The sequence below is a fragment of the Bombina bombina genome, chromosome 6, assembly GCF_027579735.1.
Source record: "Bombina bombina isolate aBomBom1 chromosome 6, aBomBom1.pri, whole genome shotgun sequence".
Taxonomy (NCBI): Eukaryota; Metazoa; Chordata; class Amphibia; order Anura; family Bombinatoridae; genus Bombina; species Bombina bombina.
In genome coordinates, this window is record NC_069504.1 from 195,432,805 (window position 1) to 195,452,288 (window position 19,484).

Here is a 19,484-nt window from a genome sequence, read left to right on the forward strand (position 1 = left end):
GGTTAACACAATGATAACTCTCAGGTGGGGTGTTCCGGAGTTGAATCTGATAGCGTCTTGTCAAAACGCCAAGCTTCCAAAGTATGGTTCAAGGTCAAGAGTTTCTCAAGCCGTTCTGCCAGATGCTCTAGCGATTCCTTGAAGCTTCAACCTAGCATACCTCTTTCCTCCGTTTGCGTTGCTTCCACGAGTAATTGCTCACTTCAAACAGGAGAGAGCTTCTGTGATTCTAAAAGTTCATGCATGGCCTCGCAGGATCTGGTTTGTGGATCTGGTGACAATGTCATCTTTTCTGCCATGGAGGTTACCTTTCAGGAAACAGCTTTTACTTCAGGATCCCTTTCTTCATCCAAATCTGGTTTCTCTGAAGATGGAGATGGGTTTGTCAGTCTGTACTTTAAAGGGTCATTTTTCTGCTCTGTCTATTCTTCTGCATAAACGTCTGGCAGTTCTGCTAGATGTTCAGTCTTTTGTTCAGGCCTTGGTCAGAATCAGGCCTGTGTTTAAATATGTTGCTCCTCCTTGGAGTCTTAACCTTATTCTTAGAGTTTTGCAGCAGGCTCTGTTTTTGAGCCGATCCATTCTGTTAGTATTAAATTACTATGTTGGAAGGTTTTGTTTCTTCTTGCTAGTTCTTCTGCTTGCAGAGTTTCTGAACTTTCGGCTCTGCAGTGTGATTCCCCTTACCTTATTTTTCATGCTGATAAGGAACGTCTTTTGCATAACTGTTGTGCATGCTCTTAAATTTTACCTTCAAGCAACTAAAGATTTTCGGCAGACTTCTGCCCTTATTGTTGTTTTCTCTGGTAAGCATAGGGATCAGAAGACCACTTCTACCTCTCTTTCTCTCTGGTTGAAAAGTGTTATCCGGTGAGCTTATGAGACAGCTGGACAGCAGCCTCCTGAGAGAATTACGGCTCATTCCATTAGAGCTGTTTCATCTTCATGGGCTTTCAAAAATTGTGCTTCTGTGGAGCAAATCTGTAAGGCAGCCACTTGGTCGTCTATTCATACCTTTTCCAAATTCTTCAAATTTGATACTTTCTTTCATGTAATTAGCAAGAGTCCATGAGCTAGTGACGTATGGGATATACATTCCTACCAGGAGGGGCAAAGTTTCCCAAACCTTAAAATGCCTATAAATACACCCCTCACCACACCCACAATTCAGTTTTACAAACTTTGCCTCCTGTGGAGGTGGTGAAGTAAGTTTGTGCTAGATTCTACGTTGATATGCGTTTCACAGCAGGCTGGAGCCCGGTTTTCCTCTCAGAGTGCAGTAAATGTCAGAGGGATGTGAAGAGAGTATTGCCTATTTGAATTCAATGGTCTCCTTCTACGGGATCTATTTCATAGGTTCTCTGTTATCGGTCGTAGAGATTCATCTCTTACCTCCCTTTTCAGATCGACGATATACTTTTATATACCATTACCTCTACTGATTCTCGTTTCAGTACTGGTTTGGCTATCTGCTATATGTAGATGAGTGTCCTGGGGTAAGTAAGTCTTATTTTTTGTGACACTCTAAGCTATGGTTGGGCACTTTATACGTAAAGTTCTAAATATATGTCTTTAAACTTATATTTGCCATGATTCAGGATAATCAGTATTCCTTCTTTCAGACTGTCAGTTTCATTATTTGGGAAAATGCATATGAATAAAATATTTTTTCTTACCTTAAAGAAATTTTCTAATTGACTTTTTTCCTTGCGGGCTGTTAGGCTCGCGGGGGCAGAAAATGCTTCAATTTATTGCGTCATTCTTGGCGCAAACTTTTTTGGCGCAAAATTTTGTCATTTCCGGTGCCATAGTTGACGCCGGAAGTTTACACGTGGTTGCGTCATTTTTGACGCATGTGTGTTACAGACTTTTTTTGCGCCAAAAAGTGTGGGCATCATACTTGGCGCCAAAAAATGTGGGCGTCATACTTGGCGCCAAAAAATGTGGGCGTCATACTTGGCGCCAAAAAATGTGGGCGCCATACTTGGCGCCACTTTTTTTTCACATTATTTAAGTCTCACTTTTTTGTTGCTTCTGGTTGCTAGAGGCTTGTTTGTTTTGCATTTTTCCCCATTCCTGAAACTGACATTTAAGGAATTTGATAATTTTGCTTTATATGTTGTTTTTTTCTATTACATATTGCAAGATTTTCCATAAATTATTCCTGGATCAGAACATACTGAGGGATTCCTGTTGACTAAGAAGTCCTACCAAAGCTAAGTTCATTTATTTTAAATTTTATGAATCTTTATCTTTAGCTATGGTTTGTAATAAGTTATCATGATAAACTTTTACATGCAGAATCCATTAGTATTTATGCTTTATGTATTGCTTTTCTTTTTACATCTTATGTACAAGATATACTTAGAAAATGTATAAGAATATTTTTCTGATTCTAGGTTAAGGCTTTGTCTGACTTTGCGCCTTCTATTAAAAAATTTTTAGGTCTTTTTCAAACTTCTTTTTGATGAAGTTTCAAATGACCAACAACATACTGAATTATCCTTCTCTGATGATGTTTTTTCTCTTTCAGAACTTTTCTTCATCAGATATTGACACTAACAAATCTACTTTTTTATTTTTTATTAGAGTACATTTGTTTTTTGTTGAAAAGGTGTTGATTATTTTGGATATTGAGGTAACTAGTTCTTTTTCAAAACTAGCTAACATTTTATTTCTGCTTATTTTATCTTCTGTGTCTTCAGAGTTTTTTTTTTCTATTCCTTTATACTAGGGAATGGAATAGGCTGACAATTTGCTTCAAAGGTTTTAAATTATATTCTTTGCCGGCAGTTAAATTCAATTTTGAGGGTTCTCCAATTTAATGGGGCTATCTCTACTCCTGCTAAATTATGCTATTGTTTCTATAGCAAAATAGTATTTATTCTCTTTTTAAATGGTTGTATCCTATTTAAGGATTTTTTTTTATTTTCAGGTACTTTTCTTGGACCTGTAATTTATTTGGATGATGTTGCTTTTGCTCCATTTTTTCTGTTTACTTTAAAGATCAAGTATCAGATTATGTATTATTTAGCATTGTTAAGGGACAAAGTCTACTGCTCATTGAGGTTCAGACTGGGTGCTGTTGCATTTGTCTTGTTGTCTTGCATTTTTGTTTATGCAAGTCCGGTGTGTTCTGGTCCCTTAACTGGATTAACATGCTAATAATTTTATTTGTTTCTTCATTTTTATTGAATATTTTCACAAATGAGGTTTAATCTATGTCTTTAGCTGTTTTTAGCTAGAAGAAATTTTGTGATTTCTAAAAAATCCTTATTTCTTTTTTTCCAAGATAATCAATTATTTGATTCATATTGGATTCAATTCTTAACTGTTACTCTGGGCTTCAAGATTAAGTTCTTAGACTAAAACTTTAAGCTTATTTTAGTTTGGTTGTTCTTACTAAAGAAAAAAATTCTAAATTCTTACCCAAGTAACATGTTTTTATTTAGAAGTTTTTTTGGTTCTATTCGGTCCAAAATTCTTAGATTTTGGGTACAAAATAAAATTTGAAGTAAAACCGTCTGTGAGAAGTCTTTTTCTCTCTATTATATTCCAGCTATTCCAGTAAGGCTAACACTTTCCTTAATGTGTTTCAGTCCCATATATTTTGGGTAATGTTGAAGTGCGGTTGATCACCTGTTGAGGTTCAAGCGCTGCTCAGATCTGGAATCTTCTGGGGTATTTATTCCAGTTCCATTTTTAGGATCTGGGTTTTGGGGTTTTATTCAAACTATTCATTGTTCCAAAGATAGAAAATCTTTTTTATTATATAAATGTACCATCTTTTAGAATGGTATTTATATGGTCTATTCTGACTTTTTTTGGTCAGTGATAGCATTATTTGTTTTCATTAGATACAATAGATGCATATCTTCATTTCTGTTTTCATTCAGATTATTTTTATTTTCTGAGACTACGGAATCTCATATGATTCAATTTTGTTTTTTCAGGACATGGTTAGAGGATCTTTTTATCAAAAGCTCTTGATTCCTCACACAAGGGTCACCTTTTTTAGGTTTCCAGATAGATTGTGTCACTGTCTTTGTCTCTAACAGATAAGTGATTTTTTTTTCTTATTGGGTTCCGTCTGTCGGTACCTTCAGTCTCTATTATTTCCTTCAGTTGCTATATATGCATGGAAATTTAGGTCTTATGGCTGCAGCATTGGATTCATTTTCCTTTGCTCATTTTCATAGAAAACCTTTCCAGTTTTTTATGCTGCATAATGGTGCAGGGATTCTAGGATTTCACTTTTTAAATCTTCGAATTCTATGTTTATCTATCTTTGATTCGGTGGTTAAGATCACCATCATTTAGTTCTACAGGTCTCTTCGATTCTTTCAACCTGGACCATGATCTCTATAGATGCGAGTCTTTTAGGTTGGGAGGCTGTCTGAGGTTCTCTGTCAGCACAAGGGGTTTGGAAATCTCAGGAGGTGAGATTACCATTTGATATTTTGGAACTCCGTGCATTCCAGAGTTCTTCAGTTGGTTTCTTTTGAAGAAGAGACGTTTATTGTTTTTTTCAGACATTATCACATCTGTGGTGTATGTCAATCATCAGGGTGTGACTATCAGTCTTTAGACTGTGACAAAGTATCTCGGATATTTGCTTGTGCTAAATCCAGCTCCTATCTAAATTCTGGGGTCCTTTTCCCAGGTATAGACGTTTGGGAAGCGGATTATCTCTGTTAATCAAGCTTTACATCCGGGAGAATGGTCTTTACCCAGATATGTTTTTCAATTTTTCAGATGTGAGGGCTTCCAGAAATAGATCTGTTGGCCTCTCGTCTTAACAAGGAATTTCCCAGGGGCCTATTTCAGGTCCGGGGATCCTCAGGCGGAAGTAGCGTATGCATTGACACTTCCTTGGAATTATCATTCTGTCTATATCTTCCGCCTCTAGTTCTTCAAAAATTCTAATGGAGCATTTGTTTGTACTGCTGGTGGTTCCAGCATGGCCTCACAGGTTTTGGTATGCGGATCTCATTCGGATGGACAGTTGCCAACCTTGGACATTTCCGTTAAGACCAGACCTTTTATCTCAAGGCCCATTTTTCCATCAGGCTCTCAAATCATTTAATTTGAAGATATGGAGATTGAACGTTTGATTCTTAGTCATAGAGGTTTCTCTGACTCAGTGATTAATACTATGTTACAGGTTTGTAAATCTGTCTCTAGAAAGATTTATTATCGAGTTTGGAAGACTTTCATTTCTTGGTGTTCTTCTCATAAATTCTTTTGGCATTCTTTTAGAATTCCTAGAATTTTACAATTTTTCAGGTTGGTTTTGTCTGCAAGTTATTTGAAAGGACAAATCTCTACTCTTTTTGTTCTTTTTCACAGAAAGATTGCTATTCATTCTGATATTCATTGTTTTGTACAGGCTTTGGTTTGTATCAAGCCTGTCATTAAGTCAATATCTCCTCCTTGGAGTCTCAATTTGGTACTGAGGGCTTTACAGGCTCCTCCGTTTGAACCTTGAGTTCTCTGGACATTAAAATTACTTTCTTGGAAAGTATTGTTCTTTTTGGTTATCTCTTCTGCTAGAAGAGTTTCTGAGTTTTCTGCTCTTTCTTGTGGATCTCCTTTTCTGATTTTTCATCAGGGTAAGGCAGTGTTCCTTCCTGTTATTCATTATTTTGTTCAGGCTTTGGTTCTTATCAAACCTGTCATTAAGCCAATTTCTCCTCCTTGGAGTTTTAATTTGGTTCTAAAGGCTTTACAGGCTCTTCTATTTGAGCATATGTTTCTCTAGACATTATTTACTTTCATGGAAAGTATTGTTCTTTTTAGACATCTCTTCAACTAGAACAATTTCTTTCATGTAATTAACAAGAGTCCATGAGCTAGTGACGTATGGGATATACATTCCTACCAGGAGGGGCAAAGTTTCCCAAACCTTAAAATGCCTATAAATACACCCCTCACCACACCCACAAATCAGTTTTACAAACTTTGCCTCCAAGGGAGGTGGTGAAGTAAGTTTGTGCTAGATTCTACGTTGATATGCGCTCCGCAGCAAGTTGGAGCCCGGTTTTCCTCTCAGCGTGCAGTGAATGTCAGAGGGATGTGAGGAGAGTATTGCCTATTGAATGCAGTGATCTCCTTCTACGGGGTCTATTTCATAAGGTTCTCTGTTATCGGTCGTAGAGATTCATCTCTTACCTCCCTTTTCAGATCGACGATATACTCTTATATTTACCATTTCCTCTACTGATTCTCGTTTCAGTACTGGTTTGGCTTTCTACAAACATGTAGATGAGTGTCCTGGGGTAAGTAAGTCTTATTTTCTGTGACACTCTAAGCTATGGTTGGGCACTTTATTTATAAAGTTCTAAATATATGTATTCAAACATTTATTTGCCTTGACTCAGAATGTTCAACTTTCCTTATTTCCAGACAGTCAGTTTCATATTTGGGATTATGCTTTAATTATCATATTTTTCTTACCTCAAAAATTTGACTTTTTTCCCTGTGGGCTGTTAGGCTCGCGGGGGCTGAAAATGCTTCATTTTATTGCGTCATTCTTGGCGCGGACTTTTTTGGCGCAAAAATTCATTTCCGTTTCCGGCGTCATACGTGTCGCCGGAAGTTGCGTCATTTTTTTGACGTTATTTTGCGCCAAAAATGTCGGCGTTCCGGATGTGGCGTCGCTTTTGTCTCCACATTATTTCAGTCTCATTTTTCATTTGCTTCTGGTTGCTAGAAGCTTGATGTTTGGCATTTTTTTCCCATTCCTGAAACTGTCTTATAAGGAATTTGATCTATTTTGCTTTATATGTTGTTTTTTCTCTTACATATTGCAAGATGTCTCACGTTGCATCTGAGCCAGAAGATACTACAGGAAAACCTCTGCCTGCTGGATCTACCAAAGCTAAGTGTATCTGCTGTAAACTTTTGGTAGCTATTCCTCCAGCTGTTGTTTGTATTAAATGTCATGACAAACTTGTTAATGCAGATAATATTTCCTTTAGTGATGTACCATTGCCTGTTGCAGTTCCCTCAACATCTAAGGTGCAGAATGTTCCTGATAACATAAGAGATTTTGTTTCTGAATCCATAAAGAAGGCTTTGTCTGTTATTTCTCCTTCTAGTAAACGTAAAAAGTCTTTTAAATCTTCTCTCTCTACAGATGAATTTTTAAATGAACACCATCATTCTGATTCTTTGGACTCTTCTGGTTCAGAGGATTCTGTCTCAGAGATTGATGCTGATAAATCTTCATATTTATTTAAGATGGAATTTATTCGCTCTTTACTTAAAGAAGTACTAATTGCTTTAGAAATAGAGGATTCTAGTCCTCTTGATACTAATTCTATACGTTTGGATAAGGTTTTTAAAGCTCCTGCGGTTATTCCAGAAGTCTTTCCTGTTCCTAATGCTATTTCTGCAGTAATTGCTAAGGAATGGGATAGATTGGGTAATTCATTTACTCCTTCTAAACGTTTTAAGCAATTATATCCTGTTCCGCCTGACAGATTAGAATTTTGGGACAAAATCCCTAAAGTTGATGGGGCTATTTCTACCCTTGCTAAACGTACTACCATTCCTACATCAGATGGTACCTCGTTTAAGGATCCTTTAGATAGAAAAATTGAATCTTTTCTAAGAAAAGCTTATCTATGTTCAGGTAATCTTCTTAGACCTGCTATATCATTGGCTGATGTTGCTGCAGCTTCAACTTTTTGGTTGGAAACTCTAGCGCAACAAGTAACAAATCGTGATTCTCATGATATTATTATTCTTCTCCAGCATGCTAATAATTTCATCTGTGATGCCATTTTTGATATTATTAGAGTTGATGTTAGATTTATGTCTCTGGCTATCTTAGCCAGAAGAGCTTTATGGCTTAAGACTTGGAATGCTGATATGGCTTCTAAATCAACTCTACTTTCCATTTCTTTCCAGGGAAACAAATTATTTGGTTCTCAGTTGGATTCTATTATTTCAACTGTTACTGGTGGGAAAGGAACTTTTTTACCACAGGATAAAAAGTCTAAAGGTAAAAACAGGGCTAACAATCGTTTTCGTTCCTTTCGTTTCAACAAAGAACAAAAGCCTGATCCTTCGTCCTCAGGAGCAGTTTCAGTTTGGAAACCATCCCCAGTCTGGAATAAATCCAAGCCTGCTAGAAAGGCAAAGCCTGCTTCTAAGTTCACATGAAGGTACGGCCCTCATTCCAGTTCAGCTGGTAGGGGGCAGGTTACGTTTTTTCAAAGAAATTTGGATCAGTTCTGTTCACAATCTTTGGATTCAGAACATTGTTTCAGAAGGGTACAGAATTGGTTTCAAGATGAGACCTCCTGCAAAGAGATTTTTTCTTTCCCATGTCCCAGTAAATCCAGTGAAAGCTCAAGCATTTCTGAATTGTGTTTCAGATCTAGAGTTGGCTGGAGTAATTATGCCAGTTCCAGTTCCGGAACAGGGGATGGGGTTTTATTCAAATCTCTTCATTGTACCAAAGAAGGAGAATTCCTTCAGACCAGTTCTGGATCTAAAATTATTGAATCGTTATGTAAGGATACCAACGTTCAAGATGGTAACTGTAAGGACTATATTGCCTTTTGTTCAGCAAGGGAATTATATGTCCACAATAGATTTACAGGATGCATATCTGCATATTCCGATTCATCCAGATCATTATCAGTTCCTGAGATTCTCTTTTCTAGACAAGCATTACCAATTTGTGGCTCTACCGTTTGGCCTTGCTACAGCTCCAAGAATTTTCACAAAGATTCTCGGTGCCCTTCTGTCTGTAATCAGAGAACAGGGTATTGTGGTATTTCCTTATTTGGACGTTATCTTGGTACTTGCTCCGTCTTTACATTTAGCAGAGTCTCATACGAATCGACTTGTGTTGTTTCTTCAAGATCATGGTTGGAGGATCAATTTACCAAAAAGTTCTTTGATTCCTCAAACAAGGGTAACCTTTCTGGGTTTCCAGATAGATTCAGTGTCCATGACTTTGTCTTTAACAGACAAGAGACGTCTAAAATTGATTACAGCCTGTCGAAACCTTCAGTCTCAATCATTCCCTTCGGTAGCCTTATGCATGGAAATTCTAGGTCTTATGACTGCTGCATCGGACGCGATCCCCTTTGCTCGTTTTCACATGCGACCTCTTCAGCTCTGTATGCTGAACCAATGGTGCAGGGATTACACGAAGATATATCAATTAATATCTTTAAAACCGATTGTTCGGCACTCTCTGACGTGGTGGACAGATCACCATCGTTTAATTCAGGGGGCTTCTTTTGTTCTTCCGACCTGGACTGTAATTTCAACAGATGCAAGTCTCACAGGTTGGGGAGCTGTGTGGGGATCTCTGACGGCACAAGGAGTTTGGGAATCTCAGGAGGTGAGATTACCGATCAATATCTTGGAACTCCGTGCAGTTTTCAGAGCTCTTCAGTTTTGGCCTCTTCTGAAGAGAGAATCGTTCATTTGTTTTCAGACAGACAATGTCACAACTGTGGCATACATCAATCATCAAGGAGGGACTCACAGTCCTCTGGCTATGAAAGAAGTATCTCGAATTTTGGTTTGGGCGGAATCCAGCTCCTGTCTAATCTCTGCGGTTCATATCCCAGGTGTAGACAATTGGGAAGCGGATTATCTCAGTCGCCAAACGTTGCATCCGGGCGAATGGTCTCTTCACCCAGAGGTATTTCTTCAGATTGTTCAAATGTGGGGGCTCCCAGAGATAGATCTGATGGCCTCTCATCTAAACAAGAAACTTCCCAGGTATCTGTCCAGATCCCGGGATCCTCAGGCGGAGGCAGTGGATGCATTATCACTTCCTTGGAAGTATCATCCTGCCTATATCTTTCCGCCTCTAGTTCTTCTTCCAAGAGTAATCTCCAAGATTCTGAGGGAATGCTCGTTTGTTCTGCTAATAGCTCCGGCATGGCCTCACAGGTTTTGGTATGCGGATCTTGTCCGGATGGCATCTTGCCAACCATGGACTCTTCCGTTAAGACCAGACCTTCTGTCTCAAGGTCCTTTTTTCCATCCGGATCTGAAATCCTTAAATTTAAAGGTATGGAGATTGAACGCTTGATTCTTGGTCATAGAGGTTTCTCTGACTCCGTGATTAATACTATGTTACAGGCTCGTAAATCTGTATCTCGAGAGATATATTATAGAGTCTGGAAGACTTATATTTCTTGGTGTCTTTCTCATCATTTTTCTTGGCATTCTTTTAGAATACCGAGAATTTTACAGTTTCTTCAGGATGGTTTAGATAAGGGTTTGTCCGCGAGTTCTTTGAAAGGACAAATCTCCGCTCTTTCTGTTCTTTTTCACAGAAAGATTGCTATTCTTCCTGATATTCATTGTTTTGTACAAGCTTTGGTTCGTATAAAACCTGTCATTAAGTCAATTTCTCCTCCATGGAGTTTGAATTTGGTTTTGGGAGCTCTTCAAGCTCCTCCGTTTGAACCTATGCATTCATTGGACATTAAATTACTTTCTTGGAAAGTTTTGTTCCTTTTGGCCATCTCTTCTGCTAGAAGAGTTTCTGAATTATCTGCTCTTTCGTGTGAGTCTCCTTTTCTGATTTTTCATCAGGATAAGGCGGTGTTGCGAACTTCTTTTGAATTTTTACCTAAAGTTGTGAATTCCAACAACATTAGTAGAGAAATTGTGGTTCCTTCATTATGTCCTAATCCTAAGAATTCTAAGGAGAAATCATTGCATTCTTTGGATGTTGTTAGAGCTTTGAAATATTATGTTGAAGCTACGAAATCTTTCCGTAAGACTTCTAGTCTATTTGTTATCTTTTCCGGTTCTAGGAAAGGCCAGAAAGCTTCTGCCATTTCTTTGGCATCTTGGTTGAAATCTTTAATTCATCTTGCCTATGTTGAGTCGGGTAAAATTCCGCCTCAAAGAATTACAGCTCATTCTACTAGGTCAGTTTCTACTTCCTGGGCGTTTAGGAATGAAGCTTCGGTTGACCAGATCTGCAAAGCAGCAACTTGGTCCTCTTTGCATACTTTTACTAAATTCTACCATTTTGATGTATTTTCTTCTTCTGAAGCAGTTTTTGGTAGAAAAGTTCTTCAGGCAGCAGTTTCAGTTTGAATCTTCTGCTTATGTTTTTTGTTAAACTTTATTTTGGGTGTGGATTATTTTCAGCAGGAATTGGCTGTCTTTATTTTATCCCTCCCTCTCTAGTGACTCTTGTGTGGAAAGATCCACATCTTGGGTAGTCATTATCCCATACGTCACTAGCTCATGGACTCTTGTTAATTACATGAAAGAAAACATAATTTATGTAAGAACTTACCTGATAAATTCATTTCTTTCATATTAACAAGAGTCCATGAGGCCCACCCTTTTTTGTGGTGGTTATGATTTTTTTGTATAAAGCACAATTATTCCAATTCCTTATTTTATATGCTTCGCACTTTTTTTCTTATCACCCCACTTCTTGGCTATTCGTTAAACTGATTTGTGGGTGTGGTGAGGGGTGTATTTATAGGCATTTTAAGGTTTGGGAAACTTTGCCCCTCCTGGTAGGAATGTATATCCCATACGTCACTAGCTCATGGACTCTTGTTAATATGAAAGAAATGAATTTATCAGGTAAGTTCTTACATAAATTATGTTTTTTAGTTATCTGTTCTTTATTGTGAGTCTCTTTTTTCTGAGTTTTTCATCAGGATAAGGTGGTTTTTGCTATCCTCATTTCAATTTTTACCTAAAGTTGTGATTTCTATCAACATTAGAGAGGAATTATTGTCTTTTACTAAGACTTCTTTGGTAAGATTCTTACATTCTTTGGATATGGTAAGAGTTTTGAAATCTTATGTTGAAGCTATTCAGATTTCAGATAGTCTTCTAGTCTATTTGTTATCTTTTCTGGTGTTAGGAAGGTCAAAAGGCTTCTGCCATTTATTTGGCATCTTGCTTAAACTTTTGATTCATCATGCTTATTTGGAGTCGGGTGGATTCCCGCCTCGGAGGATTATGGCTCATTCTACTAGGTAAGTTTCTACTTCCTGGGCTTTTTAAGAATGAAGCTTCTGTTGATCAGATTTGCAAAGCAATGACTTGGTCTTCTTTGCATACTTTTACTATGTTCTACCATTTTGATGTTTTCTCTTCTTTAGAAGCAGTTTTGGTAGAATGGTACTTCAGGCAGCTGTTTCAGTTTGATTCTTCTGCTTATATTTTCAGTTTTTTTCATTATAAAAATTGAAACTTTTTTGATTTGGGTAGTGGATTAATTTTTCAGCGGAATTGGCTGTCTTTATTTTATCCCTCCCTCTCTAGTGACTCTTGCGTGGAAGTTCCACATCTTGGGTATTTATTATCCCATACGTCACTAGCTCATGGACTCTTGCTAATTACATGAAAGAAAACATAATTTATGTAAGAACTTACCTGATAAATTCATTTATTTCATATTAGCAAGAGTCCATGAGGCCCACCCTTTTTTGTGGTGGTTATGATTTTTTGTATAAAGCACAATTATTCCAATTCCTTATTTTTTTTATGCTTTCGCTCCTTTTTTATCACCCCACTTCTTGGCTATTCGTTAAACTGAATTGTGGGTGTGGTGAGGGGTGTATTTATAGGCATTTTAAGGTTTGGGAAACTTTGCCCCTCCTGGTAGGAATGTATATCCCATACGTCACTAGCTCATGGACTCTTGCTAATATGAAAAAAATGAATTTATCAGGTAAGTTCTTACATAAATTATGTTTTTATCTCAGCTGAGGCTTCTTTTGGGAGAAAGGTTCTTCAAACGGTGGTGCCTTCAGTTTAGGACCGTCTGTCTTGTTTTCCCTCCCTATTCATTCTGTGTCCTCTAGCTTGGGTATTGGTTCCCACTAGTAGTTAGAATGTTTGTGGATTCTCTATGCCATAAAAAAGAAAACAAAATGTATGCTTACCTGATAAATTTCTTTCTTTCTGGGCATAGAGTCCACTACCCACCCTTGTTTAAATTCAGACGACAGTTTTTTTGTACAAACCTCAGGCACCTCCATATCCTTGTGTTACTTATTTTTCCGTTCCCTTCAGCCGAATGACTGGGGGTTATGGGTAAGGTGCTCTTTGCCCCCTCTTGCTGGTCAGGAGTGAATATCCCACTAGTAATTAGAATGTTTCGTGGACTCTTTATGCCCGGAAAGAAATTCATTTATCATGTAAGCATACATTTTGTTATTTTACTTAATTATTTATTTATTTTTGCAAAGCTTGTGACATGAGATTGGAAAAAAGTCAAAATTAAATGTTGATAATTCAGATAGAGCATGCTATTTTAAATAATTTACTTCTACTATAAAATTTGTTTTGTTATCTTGGCATCCCTTGTTGAAGAGTAGACCTAAGTAGGCTGATAAGGGCTTAGGAGCGTACATGTGTCTTTAGCACTCTAACTATAACTTTGCTATCAACTTTGTTGCCAACACTGCTGCCAGATAGCTAAAGACACGTGCCCTCTCCTAAACTCAAACCAGTATCACTCTTTAACAAAAGATACCAAGAGAACTAAACAAAATTGTTTGAATTTGACTGAAAGGCACAGTCAGCTCCAAAATGTTTATTGTTTAAAAAGTTAGATAATCCCTTTATTACCCATTCACCAGTTTTGCACAACCAACATGATTATATTTATATACTTTTAACCCCTGTGATTACCTTGTATCTAAGCCTCTTCTGACAGCCCGTGATCAAATGACTATTTATTATCTTCTGACCTGCATTTTAGGCAATAGGTACCGGGCCCTGCACAACTCCACAGGAGAGAGCACAATGTTATCTATAGGGCCCACATGAATTAGCAGTCTCTTGTTGTGAAAAGCTAATTGCACGTGATAAGAGGCTGTCTGTAGTGGCTAAGAGACGGGCAGAAATTTAGAGGTTTAAATGTTATAAAGTATATTAAGATAACAATGTTGGTTGTGCAAAGCTGGGGAATGTGTAGTAAAGGCGTTATCTAACTTTTTAAACAATAACAGTTTTGATGTTAACTGTCCCTTTCATTTATTAGCAGTGATGCAAAAGCGTCAATTCACAGTGGAAACAATTCTAATGAACTTTCAAGATTGTTAATTTGTGCAATCTTAATTTTAATATTTCTTTCCATAGTATACAACATTTGTATTTTTCTGTATTTGTCTACCTAATTTTTCAATTTTTATTTATAATGTTTTATAATAATCTGTTGTTGAAGCATACTTTTATATGATTTAAAATAATGAAATGCTTTTTTTTTTACTTTCATTTTGTGGATAATCTTAACATTATTTTTTGTCAATGCTTCCTGGATTAGAATTCCTCTGTTTGGTCCATATCCTAGGTAAGATTTCTTTAAATTGTGATATTGGTAATACGTTTCTTCACTGATTCAAGACCCTGGAATATGATGCTACTGGAACGTTTTAACCCTTCAAGTGCTGATAATAACAGTAGAATATGATATATAAATATATTATGAAACAATGGAATGAATGAAGTGACTGTTTTAGTGGTCTGCTTAATGTATATCTCTTCTTTTTAAGGGGACATAAAACTGTAATATTTTCTCATTATGCTATTGCTTCTATGTGTTTAACCTTCACATAGGCAGTGCACTGCTCATTTCTCCTAAACATGATCCAGTGAGTCCATAAGTGGCAGTGTTCAGGTCTGGAGCAGAAGAGTATTTCTGCTATGGAGCTGACTTTACTTGTGTGTTTAACCCTTTGCGGGGGTTACACATATAGTTTTGCACAATTAATATTGCAGTAATAAATGCTGTAATGCAGAGCTTTTTTCTATCACACTTTTATGTCTCCTTAAAGGGACACTGAACCCACATTTCTTCTTTAATGATTCTGATAGAGCAGTAATTTTAAGCAACTTTCTAATTTACTCCTATTATTAATTTTTCTTCATTCTCTTGCTATCTTTATTTTAAAAGCAGGAATGCAAATCTTACTAGCCAGCCCATTTTAGGTTCAGCACCATGGATAGCGCTTGCTTATTGGAGGCTTACATTTACCCACCAATAGGCAAGCATAACCCAGGTTCTCAACTAAAAATGGGCTGGCTCCTATGCATCACATCCCTGCTTTTTAAGTAAAGATAGCAAGAGAATGAAGAAAAATTGATAATAGGAGTAAATTAGAAAGTTGCTTAAAATTTCTGCTCTAGCTGAATCATGAAAGAAAAAAATTTGTGTTTAGTGCCCCTTTAATGTGCATTGATCAAAATGAGGCACTGATTTATTTTCGGGAAGTTTTTGAATTTGTTGACTTGTGACGATTATTGTGGTACCATTTGTTTTATATCCACCATTTTAAAGCTTTAAAAAAAAAAATTATGATGTAGCCTTGCTCAAAAACCTATATAGATTTTTTTTATTTCCCCATGATGTGAGCTGATTTTTTTATGGGGAGGATCATTTGAAAGCAACGGTAGAAAACAAAAACCCTGTAAAACAAAGTAAAATAAATACACAGCTACTCCGAACATCTTTATTAGCACAAACTGCAACATTTCAGGTCACCATTAGTGCTTTTTGAAATTGGCTCTCTTATAGACTGGCTCATTAATCAAGGGAGGGGGGGGGGGGGGCGCGAGGGTCAGGCTAAATCTATATTTTGTACTGTAGTAATATCATGATGGCCTGGACAGAAATCATTCAAAATTAGGAAATGTTATAATTTTGCATTCTACCACTGCAGGAAATCTTTATCTATATATTCACAAAACTTTATTTTTTATTTTTTTCAAGTCTACTAAAGAAAATTGAACGCGAAACATGGAGAGAAAGTGGTGTGTCATTAATTGCAACTGTAACAAGGCTCATGGAAAGGCTGCTAGACTACAGGTAACAGACCAGAGTTTACTCTCTTTTATTAACATGTGATGATGCTCGGACTTAAAGGGCCACTAAAGTCAAAATTAACGTTTCATGATTCAGTTTAAAAAGCAACAAACCTTTCCAATATACTTCCACTATTAAAACGTGCACTTTTTTTCATATGCACACTTTCTGAGGCTCCAGCATGTGTGAATGTGCACAGTATATACTGTAAGTATATGCATTTTGTGATTGGCTAATGGCTGTCACATGATACAGGGGGAGAAATAATTGGATTAACATTGACATTTTTCAGAAAATATTTTGCTGCTCATTTCAATTTCAAGGTAAATGTTATTGCATTGTCTTTTGTTATGTATTTATCAGTTATTAAATTTAACTGTATTTATTGGTCCTTTAAAGGGAAATTAAACTGCTGGGCACAACTACCATAGTATGGTTACTACTCATCATGGTATTATTTTTCCTCTTGTAGCTGCCGTTATCTTTAAAAACAATATCTTATTTTAACCCTTTACAAGTGCTGGTTAGTAAAGTTCTGCATCTTAACACTGGGTGCCACCATCTTGGAGTTTAAAGGGACAGTCTAGTCGAAATTAAACTTTCATAGCTCAGTGCATGCAATTTTAAACAACTTTCCAATATACTTTTAGAATCAAATTTGCTTTGTTCACTTGTTATTCTTTGTTAAAAGCTAAAACTAGGTAGGCTCGTATGCTAATTAGTAAGCCCTTGAAGGCTGCCTCTTATCTCAGTGCATTTTGACAGTTTTTCACAGCTAGACAACACTAGTTCATGTGTGCCATATAGATAGCATTGTGCTCACTCCCGTGGAGTTATTTATGAGTCAGAACTGAATGGCTAAAATGCAAGTCTGTCAAAAGAACTGAAAAAGGGGGCAGTCTTTAGAGGCCTAGATACAAGTTAATCACAGAGGTAAAATGTATATTAATATAAGTGTTGGTTATGCAAAACTGGGGAATGGGTAATAAAGGGATTATCTATCTTTTTAAGCCATAAACATCTTCAAGTAGACTACCCCTTTAAGTTTTCTCACACCCTGACCCTTACAAGCCTTATTGTGTAATTCAGTTTAAACTCTATAATACAGAGCAGGAGCTGTATTTTTTGAAGTGGCTGCATTGCTCTATATTATTCCCAAGTTCTTTTTATATTTTTAATGCAACTTTTAAACTGTAAACAAAAAACTGCAAATATGTAAAGCCTCTGCTTTCTGTTGTGCATGCTAAACCAAAGTGCATGGTACAGCTGTCAAAATGTCAGTCACAACACTGATCTGTGATCTGTCTGAGCATACAACGTTTAAGGGATCTGGCAATATTGCTCCTGTTCATTATTTTACAAATCAAAGAACTAATGTATTATACATATAACTCCCACACAGAGATGTTGTTATCCTTCCTGCTTTCTCATGGATGGAAGGTGAATCTGGGAAAGAGTTCCTTAATTCTGGCTACAAGGGTAGTGTTCTTGGGAACCATAATAGATTCCCTATCAATGAAAATTTTTCTGACAGAGGTCAGAAAGTCAAAAATCTTCGACTCTTGTCTGGTGCTTCAGTCCTGTCCTCGGCCATCAGTGGCTCAATGTATGGAGGTAATCGGTCTGATGGTAGCTGCCATGGACATCATTCCTTTGCCCGTTTCCACCTCAGACCTCTGCAGTTATGCATGCTCAAATATATGGAAGAATGAAAACAGCATCAATCTGCAAGGAGGTGCACGTACCCAGGTCCTGCCAGTGACCCCAAATAATGTCCAATCCACAAATAGAACAGCACCATCCAAAGGTAAGTTAAAAGTGTATCTTTATTGGGACATCTCCAAACACAGCACAAAAACACTACGTTTCGGTCAGATGACCTTGATCACATGATTAAGGTCATCTGACCGAAACGTCGTGTTTTTGTGCTGTGTTTGGAGATGTCCCAATAAAGATACACTTTTAACTTACCTTTGGATGTTATGCATGCTCAAGCAGTGGAACAGAGATTATACGGACATGTCTCCACGATTGCATCTGGATCAGGAGACAAGGGATTCTCTTCTTTGGTGGTTGTCTCAGGATCATCTCTCTCAGGGAACTTGCTTCCGCAGACCCAACTGGGTGATTGTGACAACGGACACCAGCCTGTTGGGATGGGGAGCAGTCTTGGGCTCTCTAAAGGCTCAGGGGACTTGGACTCGGTAGTTCTACCCATAAACATTCTGGAACTGAAAGAAATCTTTAATGCTCTCCTAGCATGGCCTCAGCTTCAGCCCGGTTTCTCAGGTTCCAGTTGGACAACATAACTTCAGTGGCTTACATCAATCATCAGGGGGGAACTTAGAGTACCTTAGCTATGACAGAGGTAGCCAAGATTATTTGGTTGGCAGAGACCCACAACTGCTGTCTATCTGCAATCCACATTCCAGGAGTGGACAATTGGTAGGCGGGTTTTCTGAGCAGACAGACTTTTCATCCAGGGAGTTGGAACTTCATCCGGATGTGTTTTCCAGCTTGTTTCTCAAATGGGGACTGCCGGAATTGGATCTCATGGGATATCGTCAGAATGCCAAGCTCCCGAGGTACGGGTTGAGGTCAAGGGATCCTCAGGCTGTACTGATAGATGCTCTAGCGGTACCTTTGAATTTCAGTCTAGCATACCTATTTCCTCCGTTCGCTCTCCTTCCTCGGGTCATTGCTCGAATCAAACAGGAGAAGGCGTTGGTGATCCTCATTGCACCGGCGTGGCCTCGCAGGATCTGGTATGCAGACTTAGTGGAGATGTCATCTCTTCCACCTTGGAGACTTCCATTGAGGAAAGACCTTCTACTTCAAGGGCCCTTCCTTCATCCAAATCTCGTTTCTCTGAAACTGACTGCTTGGAGATTGAATGCTTAATTTTATCTAAGCGGGGATTTTCGGAGTCGGTCATTGAGACCATGATTCAGGCTCGTAAGCCCTTGGAGTAGAGTTTGGATTCCTAGAATTCTAGCCTTTCTCCAAGAGGGTTTGGAGAAGAGTTTATCGGCCAGTTCCTTGAAAGGTCAAATATCTGCCTAGTCTATTTTGTTACATAAACGTCTGGCCGATGTTCCAGACGTGTAATCGTTCTGTCAGGCCTTGGTCAGAATCAGTCCTGTGTTTAAACTTGTTACTCCTCCTGGAGTCTTAACCTTGTTCTTAGAGTTCTTCAGCAGGCTCCATTTGAACCTATGCATTCCTTAGATATTAAAATGTTATCTTGGAAGGTTTTGTTTCTTGTTGCTATTTCGTCTGCTCGTAGACTCTCAGAGCTCTTGGCATTGCAGTTTGAATCTCCTTACCTTATTTTTCATTCGGATAAGTTAGTTTTGCGTACCAAGTTAGGGTTTCTCCCTAAAGTGGTTTCGGATAGGAATATTAATCAGGAGATTGTTGTTCCTTCTTTATGTTCTAACCCATCTTCTCATAAAGAGTGTCTGCTGCACAACCTAGACGTTTCGCCAGTCTTCTGCTCTGTTTGTGGTTTTCTCTGGGAAACGTAAGGGGCAGAAAACTACGGCTACTTCTTTTCTTTGTGGCTGAGGAGTATCATTCGCTTCGCCTATGAAATTGCTGGACAGCAGCCTCCTGAGAGAATCACGGCTCATTCTACGAGGGCTGTTTTCTCTTC

At 37.8% G+C, this 19,484-nt stretch overlaps 1 protein-coding gene across 1 annotated transcript in view; it reads left to right on the forward strand.

Moving 5' to 3' along the window:
• DOCK4 (dedicator of cytokinesis 4) overlaps window positions 1–19,484 on the forward strand; it is a gene marked incomplete at its 5' end in the record, with an annotated part of 608,904 nt that overhangs the window by 377,510 nt on the left and 211,910 nt on the right. The window contains 1 exon segment of the mRNA XM_053716722.1: window positions 15,737–15,832. Within this exon segment, the coding sequence (XP_053572697.1) occupies window positions 15,737–15,832 (96 nt within the window).